This window comes from Morus notabilis, unplaced genomic scaffold, assembly GCF_000414095.1.
Source record: "Morus notabilis unplaced genomic scaffold, ASM41409v2 Scaffold45, whole genome shotgun sequence".
Lineage (NCBI taxonomy): Eukaryota > Viridiplantae > Streptophyta > Magnoliopsida > Rosales > Moraceae > Morus > Morus notabilis.
In genome coordinates, this window is record NW_010366164.1 from 6503 (window position 1) to 17474 (window position 10972).

At 33.1% G+C, this 10972-nt stretch overlaps 1 protein-coding gene across 2 annotated transcripts; it reads right to left on the reverse strand.

Moving 5' to 3' along the window:
• Window positions 1–836: 836 nt before the first annotated feature.
• Window positions 837–7831, reverse strand: LOC21410037 (SUMO-activating enzyme subunit 2). 2 transcript variants are annotated; one of them, XM_024173138.1, is made up of 11 exons: window positions 7558–7831; window positions 7372–7461; window positions 6132–6215; window positions 5827–6045; window positions 3995–4096; window positions 3401–3859; window positions 3013–3242; window positions 2251–2344; window positions 1973–2155; window positions 1776–1873; window positions 837–1529 (listed from the first exon to the last, which is right to left on the reverse strand). In XM_024173138.1, exons 1-11 carry the CDS (start codon window positions 7588–7590, stop codon window positions 1193–1195), a joined length of 1929 nt encoding a protein of 642 aa, XP_024028906.1. In that variant the 5' UTR covers window positions 7591–7831; the 3' UTR covers window positions 837–1192. The 2 variants fall into 2 exon arrangements, with proteins under 2 accessions (XP_024028906.1, XP_024028905.1); XM_024173137.1 differs by having other exon boundaries at window positions 2251–2377.
• Window positions 7832–10972: the final 3141 nt, after the last annotated feature.

Consider the following 10972-nt stretch of genomic DNA (forward strand, 5'->3'; position numbering starts at 1 on the left):
CGAATCAATTCGGGGGAGAAACCACTTTCTTCAGAGCATCTTTGCAAGCTTTCCCAAAGAAAGAAAACCTACAATTTAACGCGCTTAAATTTCCATAGTAATGCTTTCTTTATTATTTCTTTCCCTCAAGATTACAAGACATTTTATTTTCTACTTCTCAATAGCTTTCTTTTTTTTTTTTTTCCTCTCTAAAAAAAAAAAAAAAAAAAAGATCATACCCCGACGCAACATAGTGGGACCACATGTGAAAAAAAAATAATAATAAAAAATAAAAAAACCAAACTCATTCTATTATCAAACTAGCATCCAGAGAATCCAAAAAACACATTAGCCTTGATGAGGGACATAATTAGCACCTCACAATGCACAATACGAATCAATCCATAAACGATTAGAAAGAGTCTTGATAGGTCGTTATCCAATTGCATTCTCTTGCGCACTAAAATCTGCCGAGTACGGAGTATCTATTAGTTTGCATTGGGATTTTCATTGAAAACAGTGGATCTCAATATATTTGGCCGTAGTTTTCTAAGATCTCATGTTCTTGAAGAATGTAAATAAGCAATGACAGACCTAGGGGAGGCAGAGGAGGCCATGGCCCCCCCAGATTTTTTTTTTTTTAATATAATAGTTTTAATTTTAATATAATAAATATGTGTATAAATTAAACTTAGCCTCCCATAAATTAATAATTTTCTACATTTTATTAGACTAAGATTTTAAAAGATAAGATACTCATTTCTATGAAGTCCATAAACATTTAAACATTAGTGTAATCTTCATTATTAAAAAAAAAAAAAAAAGAAGACCCCCTACCGATAAATCTTGACTCTAAATTAAAGAAATGACTATAGTCATGCAATATGTAAAAAGCTGCCTCCCAGTGCACAGATAAAGAGGTTTATGTGGTCATTCCAACACAGATCTGATTTCAAGTCCATTTCCAAAAGTTCTGGTATTTCTACAGTTATGCTACTGCCCCCTCTATGTTAATTGAGCTAGGAAGGATGCACATTTTTGTTACACTGACGACAACAAAACGGAAATGGAGACGCCAATTAATTGTTCCTTTTTTTTTCTTCTCCCCTAACTCGAGCAAAAACTACAAAACAAGGCCTATTGAGAACAATTATGAGCACCAAAAGAATCAGTGTTCCTCCCTAATTGTACAAAATTAGGAACGAAGCTCAAACTATTGATAGCGTATCTTCTTGTCGGCACCTGAATCCCCGTCGTCAAGCATGACAAGATCGTCGTCGTCGTCACCATTAAGAACTTCGAGTTTCTCTTTGCCCTTTGTTTCTTCTGCATTGCTTGGAATGACATCCTCGGAAACCTCGGAAAGTTTTCTCTTCTTTCCTGGAACAATTTCTATCTCATCGTTCTTTTCAGCCTCCATTGTTGATCCTTCTGATGTGCTTCCAGCATTGTCAACAGACTTGGTACCATTGTTCTCCACTGAAGAAGGTGCTTGAGTCCATCCAGAAAGAACTATTCCATCAGGTTCCTTCTCCTCGTCGAATTCCTCTCTGTTTAAAATTGCATCAAATTTGTAAGGCAGCTTATAGAAATATGGTTAATGACACTATTTGTACACAAAAGTAAACAAATTAAGCAATCTTGCTGTTAGTGTTTGACCCAAGTTATGACTAGCCATTCGTCATGCTCACGACATAACTCGCACGGCCCGAATTCTAGCGAGGATAAAATGTGGACTATTTAGGTAAAGCCAAACTTCAGCACAAAAGCAGACATGATAGAGTATGGAGAAAAACCTGTGCTTTATGTTGATATTGCAACGCAGTTCTTGATAAAGATCATTAACCGTCAGCATTGTCCCACCAACAACTGGACAATTAAGCTCAGACAGCACCTAAGAATTTGTTTGAAAGAAAATGAGGGCGAAGCAGAAGAAGATTCAGTAAGAAGATGAGAAAGAGCAGGTCGTTTTCAGACCAAATAAAAAGCATACCTTATCAGCCTTTGCAGCATACGACGCAAGCAAGTCTTCGTCAAGATCATCACCAGTTTCATAGAGAATCTCTGTCCCATGCATGATAGATGGCGAGCTCATCCCCAGCTTTGACTTTACGACTTTTTCAATAATATCCCTCAACTTTGCACGATTGGTATTTATCTCGAGTGACAGAGGTGTCTGCATTAAATTATAATGAAAGTGACAGGATCAAAACCATAGTTTGGATGTCAGCATTAAGATCCCGCACTAATTAAATTTAAAAATCAACTTGCCTCAGAACAAACATAACAAGACTTGTTAGGTTCAAATGGTTCCACTGGCATGAGTAGCATCTTTTTCGATGGATGTTCCAGACAATATGTCATCCTGCACAAAGATTTCAAACAATATGGAGAAAACCTGCAACCACAGTAAGTATATACATGCATATAAACATATGTCCTACATATATGCCACAAAATTTCTTGATTAAGACTTCACTATTTTTTGTCACAATACCAAAAAACAAATTAATTGACCAGACTGAACAAAAACGCGGAAAAAATCCGTACATTAGACAGAAGGTCGTCCTACTGATGCGCTTATCTGACAAATATCACGACTCATTTTCCATAATTACTCATAACATAACAGTTTCTGATTCATCCAGAAGAAAATAAAAATCATGATGACACTTATCCGTAGGAGTTTACCAAATAGACTTGTACGCATGCCAAAACTTAATGCCGACAACATCATAATATTTCTTTTATTGCATTTATAAGTTAAATGAGAAACTCAAGCATTTTTCCCCTTTAACAAATGTAAATGGTTACGAATTTGTCTCTGTTAGTGTCCATTAAAAGAAGGATGGGACCATAAATAGAGACAGCTAAACCTATACAACATAGAATGTTTGCAATAACATGACACTTCTGACTCAACAAATTGAGAGAAACAGGATTATAGGAATAATAATAGTACAGGATCACAATCCATATTTGAAAATTAAAAGGAACATACATTGTGCAGAGAGTAAAGGAAACCTCACACACCTATAACTCTTCGTATCATTTTTTAGCACCTTGATTGCCTCAATAACAATCAACCCAGCAATAATTGCATTAGTTGTTGCAACAGCGTGAACAATGTTTCCCGCAATACCTTTAGCTTCAAAAAGATTATGCAAAGCGATCCCAAAAGAAGATGCTCGAATATTTGCAGCAGCTGTAACAAATTCCACAGCTAGTTGATCGTCCTTATCGAATGTCAGATTCCCAATTTCCTGTCAAACATTCACACCCCCCAAAAAAATAAAGATTTCAAAAACTCCATTTGATATGGGTAGAGGCAAAAAGAAGAAAACATAAAGAGATACAAGGGCTTTTTTTTTTAACACGAAGATACAAGGGCTTTATCCAATAATAGAGTGCGCAAACTGACCTTTTCTCTTTTCATAAAGAAAAGCTTCAAAGCCTCTAGAAATATTCTTGAATTTTCCTTCAGACTCCATACATCTTGTGGATTTTTCATGCCTACAGATGCCATAGCAGACACCGAAGATGGATCGTTGGTTGCACAATTTCTATCTACATTTCCATTCTGTTGAGTTGGCTCATTATCAAAGATATCCCTATAGTATATAGGCTTCGGTCTATTCCGGTTTTTCCATGTCTCCTCATTAGACAAAGCTATCCCAATGTTGTAACCAAATACATGGTCATATATTCTCCTCCCATACTGCTCAATGTCTTCATCATTTTTGCGTTCAAATACATCTTCTACATGGTCTGATGAGCTAGCAGCATCACCAGAACGAACATTTAAATCATTCTCCTGATTCTTATCACCGAACAACTTTGCGAAGAGAAGGTCCTTTGCCCATACAATGCAGTGAACAAACTGCAAAAGTAGAAACCTCTAATATTAATTTACAGCAAGTCACGATGAAGCAAATATATTTAGTCTTCTAACACAAACGTGGCCCGTGCAGAAACAAATATTCAAGCGAATGCAAAGTAAGAACCATATATATACCTTTGATGGAGTACTTGTAATGGTACACACAGGATATGTTTTAGGGGCAGGTTTAGGTTGGCACTCATAGCACTCTGTTTTCCCCTTAATATGCACCGTGACCTGTTAATACACACATGTGAAACGGAAGAAAGCATCATTACAAACAGATTCAGAGTCAACTGAAATTATAGTTTGCTAAGACATGCAAATGAGGAATATAAAGACTTAAATGTTGTACAACCATTCTTAGCAATACACACACATTATGTATTTTTATATTGTATATATTGCATAACCACACACATTATGTATTTTTATATTGTATATATTGCATAACCATATTGACATACAGGTTAAGAGGGATACTATATCGCTGTTTGTGGGTTTGTGAAAATGATCCTCCAAAAATTTTGACAAACCAAGAATAGTTACCCTGTGTAGATTCAGTTACACCCGAGCCTAGGAAGAATAAATATGAATGGATGTATTCTAGAGGAGCTCGCAACGTTTTCGGCTGGGGAAGGGATGTGAGTGCGTGAGGTAGTTGCTGAGCTGGATTATAGGCAGTTAGGCTAGGCTAGGGAATAGTGCCTAGAGAGTAGGGAGGTTACAACGGATTGAGGGGGTCTTAAGGGGGAATCGGAGAGAGAGAGACACGTTGAGAGAATATTGTTTTTACCATTTTTGTATTCTTGGCCGAGCTGAGCTCGTTGTTGTTCCAGGGACGATTAATGAATTGGATCCTTTGGTTGAGGATCCTTCAGTAGTCTATCTGTGGTGTTCTTGTGTTGTTGTGTGTGAATTCGTGTGCAGGTACTCGGAGCCCAACAGATTCATTCAGTCTAAAGCTGCTCTAAGCACACAATTACTGGTATCTGAAACTATATGCCATGCTCTGAATGCTTAATTCCGTCATCTGTTTAATTTATTTTGATAACATAGATGTTCACATTGTGCCTTTATAGATACTTATGTCGACAATTTACTTACGCTTTGCATGAAAAGAGAACATGAGCGAATACAATATTGCAAATCAATGCAAATAACAAGCTCACAGCAGAAACTCAAACAGCATTATAGAAATCAAAACCCCAATGCGCTCATATCCCTTTACCACATAGAATAAGGACCGGCTATGAAGTTCTTTATGTTAATGAACGAATTGTTGGAGTTCATTCACTGTCTTTCATAATATTAGCCCATTACGTTATATCAATTTTCAAATCCACATTTGTGAACTCATTTCCTTCATACGTCCTTTATCTGAACAATTTGAAAAGTTTAACTTGCTTTTCAAATCCACATTTGTGAACTCATTTCCTTCATACGTCCTTTATCTGAACAATTTGAAAAGTTTAACTTGCTTTCATATTGTTAGCAGATTCCCACCCAAACATTCAAATACCAAAGTAACATGTATCTTTGTTGACCAACCTTCTTGCAGCAGAAGCAGAGTTAGCATCATACTGGTCCTATACTGGGCTTCTTCAAAAAGTTTTCAATTAAAAAAATTCCAAACTTTTCAACTTAAAAGGTTAACTGGCCTCAGAATGATATAGTTTTTCCTTGAACCTCTTAACATGCAATGGAAATGAACCAAAATTTGACCTTCTAATCTTTGGCTGATAAGAAACAAAACAATAATATCTCTCGTAATACATTAGCCATCACTTATTAGAGTATTTTGAATCTAAACCGCAATACCTCACTTAGAGAAAACAAGCACCTCCACAGAAAAACCAGGGAAAATATATAAAACCAGAGGCAAAGAAGTATGGAGTATGAGGTAAAAACGTCCTTTGTTTATAATGGATTATTTCTGTCAAAATAACTGCTAGGCAAATGTTTACCTGTCCAAGGAACCCAGTGGTCCCACTTTCAACCAAAGGAACTTCAGCGGCCAAGCATAGTCGATTTACGTGTCGCCTTGCATCTAAATTGTCCAGTCCATTCAAAACAACATTAAATTGTTTGAAGAAGTCTACATCGAAATCAGGGCCCTTGACATTTGCATGATATGGTGTAATGCTTATGTGAGGCCTAAATTTTAAGACAGCATCCCGTGCAACCTGTTGAGAACTTTCATCACCATTTAAAATGAAAAAATAAAAATAGTGCAAATATAGTCGGATCAAAAGAAGGTGAATCTACTCACTTTGGCCTTTGATTGTCCAACATGTGATTGTCGGAACAAAAATTGCCTGTTGAGGTTACTGACTTCTATAGTATCCATGTCAATCTACATATTACCATAAACAAAATTGATGAGTGGCGAAAACCAAAGACAAAAGGGAAGAAAATGTACTTGAACCTACAGATGCTGAGAAAAATATCTTAACAGAATTTACATCATTTTCATGGCCACAGGCCACCGAAAGAGAAACAAGCATAAACGACTTGCTAAGACAAACTTGGGTGGTTACGGAATTGTGAACATACTTTTATCAATGGTGGTAATGGATCCCCCTGCTTCAAACTTCAAATACTAAAAATCAGTAAAGCATTCCCCTCAAAGGGGGAAAAAAGGGGACCATAAAGCACAATGTTACAAGTGACTCAAAATATGACATAGCATATCTGAAAAAGAAATGCCAAGAACCAAAGCCAACGTAATTTTGGAGTCCAAACCAAGAATTACAATGATAACTATTAAAGTATAAAACTACTATTAGCCCACCTCCTAACAGCTTAAGCTTTTGGGATGAATTGGTAAACTAACATGGTATCAGAGCAGGAGGTCCTGAGTTCAAACCCTCATAATTGCACTCTTTATCCCCATTTAAAATTGTCATCACGTGTTGAGTCTTTATATATCTCGGGCTTAAATATTCACGTGTTGGGCTTTCCAATTAATTTACCCATACGATTGCCCATTGTACAGCCCACACGTGAGGGGGAGTGTTAAAGTATAAAACTATTGTTAGCCCTTAAGCTTTTGAGATGGATTGGTAAACTAACAATAACAAAAACAATGCTTGTAAGTTAATTCCATTAATTGTTCTCGGCATTAAAAAAAAAAAAAGAAAATATATATATATATATATATATAGTTGTCATATATGTCTACAAAAATGCTTTTTCAAAACAGTTTAACAAGGGGCCGAAAGTTTTGGTACTAAGGGAAACAATTCTTCGAGAAAACCAAAGATTATCCTAACTTCATATGTCAAAAATAGTAGAAACAAAAATTAAAATAAATATTAAAAAAAACAAAATAGATAAACTCTGATTAAAAATTTAGAATAAAATACAACCATTTTTACGCTTAATTGAGCCCCTAAAAACACCAGAAAAACTTTAAACACCTAGGAAAACGAGGTAGTAAACAAAAAACCTAACCCTAAAACCCATTATATCTACTAAAACAAGCAAAAATCCAAAAAGAAAAAACTCACAATATGAATGTCCTGGAAGCCGGAGAGCGCGAGAGTCTTGAGGAGCTCGCAACCAATACCACCGGCGCCAACCATAAGCACTTTCGCGCCCTGCAAATGAATAAATAAAATAAAAACGAAAAATCAACTTCAGTTCCAGGCTTCAAAAAAGCTAGGGTTTCGCAGAGAACTTCGGTTCGAAATTACCTTTATCGCGGAAAAATGATTCTCGGACGCCATGGGAGGTAGTGACGAGCTACAGAAGCAAGAGAGAGAGAAGAAGAAGAAGAAGCGTGAAATGGAAGACGAACAAACTGCTAATTAATTAATCTAGACGAACAAAGAAAGAAGAGAGAGGGATTTATTTTTTATTTTTTATGTTTTTTGGGTTTATAATTTGCGTTCGTGGGGAATCGAACCCACGACGTCATAGAATCTCGTCGTAGAGAGAGAGAGAGGGGGAAAAGCCAAAGGGAGAGGTTAGTTCGTGGATGGAGGCGCCAAAATCAGTGAAAAGGGGGAGGAAAAAAAAAAAAAAAAAGGGCAAAAAGAGAGAGAAAAAAGGATCAAAAGTGTGACTGACTGTGACTCACTTGCCTGTCTCCCAGACTTTTTTTCTCTCCGTCTTTGTCTCTCTAGAATCGATGACAGTATTTCTAATTCTTACTAGTCCAGCATGTCTGTGATTGGATAGAGAGAGCGGGGTGAGATCAAAGGTCGGGTGTTTGGTAACGGTGTTAAGTTGACTCTTTTCCTACCTGGGATTACTCTCTTGAGAGTGTTAGGTCGAAAGAAAATGAATAGAATAAATATATGAATTATCATTTCTTTCTCAGTCAATCCAAGTTCTTTCTTCATTTCTTCCTATAATTACCTTGAATATTGTTATATAATTACAATATATTATATAATAATTATATCTAATAATATGTACATTCCTTCTTCACATAAGAAATAGTCAATCTAAGCTCTTTCTTCGCTTCTTCCTATAATTACCTTGAATATTGTAATATAATTACAATATATTATATAGTAGTAATATAATTACAATATATTATATAGTAGTAATATAATTACAATATATTATATAGTAGTAATATAATTACAATATATTATATAGTAGTAATATAATTACAATATATTATATAGTAGTAATATAATTACAATATATTATATAGTAGTAATATAATTACAATATATTATATAGTAGTAATATAATTACAATATATTATATAGTAGTAATATAATTACAATATATTATATAGTAGTAATATAATTACAATATATTATATAGTAGTAATATAATTACAATATATTATATAGTAGTAATATAATTACAATATATTATATAGTAGTAATATAATTACAATATATTATATAGTAGTAATATAATTACAATATATTATATAGTAGTAATATAATTACAATATATTATATAGTAGTAATATAATTACAATATATTATATAGTAGTAATATAATTACAATATATTATATAGTAGTAATATAATTACAATATATTATATAGTAGTAATATAATTACAATATATTATATAGTAGTAATATATATTATAATTATATTAATAATTATAATATTTTTATTTTATTATATAATATGATATGATATTATATTCAGTTGTATTAATATAATTATGGTATGTTATATTAATAATAATATAATTTAATTACAATTAATATAATTACATATTAATATAATTTTATAATTCTAATATTATTATTTATTATAGTGTATTACGTACATTATGACTAAATAATGTATTCATTTAGTATAATATAATTATAAATCCTAATATACTTATTTAGTATAATATAATTATATATTATAGTATAGTATAATATAGTTGTAATTTTTAATTATATTATAACTGAAATATTATTATTTCTTATATAATCTTATAACATGTTTTATAACATTATAATTATATTAACCATTTTAATAATATTATTATATTTTATATCATAATTATATAATATATTGTATAATAATAATTTTATTATATTATATTACATTATATATATTATATTAATTATATTTATATATAAAATATTAGTATTATATATAACATAAGGGTAATTTTATCAAGATAAAAATATTCATATTTCATTTCATAATATTCCTGAAATTACAATCAAACAAATGAATCATCCTCTTTTTCATTCTATTACTATCACCATTCTCATTCTCATTATTATTATCATTATCTCACTATAATCAAACGCACCCTCCTGTTTTTGCTAATTTTGGTTACACACCGGGGATAGATGGTATTAGCAGTAGCATTTCCTTGGCATGTTTAAAAAAAATTTATTTTTTCTTTTTTTCTAGTTTGGAAAGTCGAACCAAATAAAATAAAATAAAAGTCAAAAGATTACCAACTCTTCAGAGTGCTAATCTTTTTTTAGTTGACTTTTTTACAGTCAATTGTTGTTCAATCCAATTATAATATCTAGTGTTAGTATCGTGTAATACTTTTCAGATATTATATGACGGTCGATAAGAGTTTAAAATAAAAAAAAAAATTTGTTGTTGAATTTCATTTGACAAATCAACAACTCTAATGATTTGTTTGATTTAAATTATTTGAACAAATATGACTGGAAAAATCATCGTTTGTTTTTTTAGAGTACAATTGTTTTTGTTTTTGTTTTTTGCTAAATTAAATTGTTTTATTGTATAGTAATCTTGTAATTCACAATGGTAATTTCCTTAATTTCTCTTTATTTCTTCTTTTTTTCTCTTATTTTCAGCCCTGTTAAGTGGCTATAATTGAGAAATAGCTGCGCCAGAAATCATCCCTAACTTATCCGTTATAATGAAGTTTTTAGTTTATCCTTTCACAAATGTTAAATAACTATGCAAAACATTATAGATTTGCCAACTAAATTTACCGATCCTTATAGGTCATGTATCAGCCACTTGCGAATTGCTCAATGCAGGATAAATAAATAAATAAATAAATAAATAAATAAATAATGATAATGCCCAACAACCAACCTGTTGACGGTGATATTTCGTCAACAAAAACAGGCCGGGTTACCTCTGGGTTTCCCGTTGGATTGCCGGCCTTAGTGTTGAATGTGTGTGAGGGATGTATTGTGAGTTAATGAAATGACATGCACAAATAAAGAACACAAGAAATTTTATAGTGGTTCACTCTATAAAATCAGAGCTACATCCAATGTAGTTGTATATTTCTTTTGAGATGATTACAATTTACATCAATTATTCTTTCTTGTTCTTTTTTCTCTTGGATCTCAACCCCTTTTCTGTATGGGGTCTTGCCCTTTTTATATTGGGAGCTTCTTTCGCTGGGTTGATTTCCTTCGTAGGTAGAAGCACTCAAGTGCTCTCCCTTTTTAGGCCCATTCGTAGCCCACTAATCACTTGGAATACTGTTCACACAGCCAATTAGTCTTTTATTACGGTTCTGTGCGTTCCTGTAACCCTTTTATGTTCCCTGTGAGGCGGTTTAAGGGTTCGCAATAAATGCATGCCTTGCAGTTATCCCCCACTTTTGTACGCAATTTGCCATGTCAGACTTTTCCCCAAAAAGCATTCCCCTCGTCGCCCGTGTTGCTTAACCCAACTGTCCTTCTTGGCTG

What these genes read in the sequence shown, in the direction of transcription:
- LOC21410037 (XM_024173137.1), bottom strand. Translation starts at nt 7,590, where the DNA reads ATGGCGTCCGAGAATCATTTTTCCGCGATAAAG. An exon ending in TTACAAGTACTCCATCAAAG is followed by an intron (nt 3,860 to 3,994) that starts GTATATATATGG and finishes CTACTTTTGCAG; the next exon opens with TTTGTTCACTGCATTGTATG. An exon ending in CTTGTTATGTTTGTTCTGAG is followed by an intron (nt 2,156 to 2,250) that starts GCAAGTTGATTT and finishes AATTTAATGCAG; the next exon opens with ACACCTCTGTCACTCGAGAT.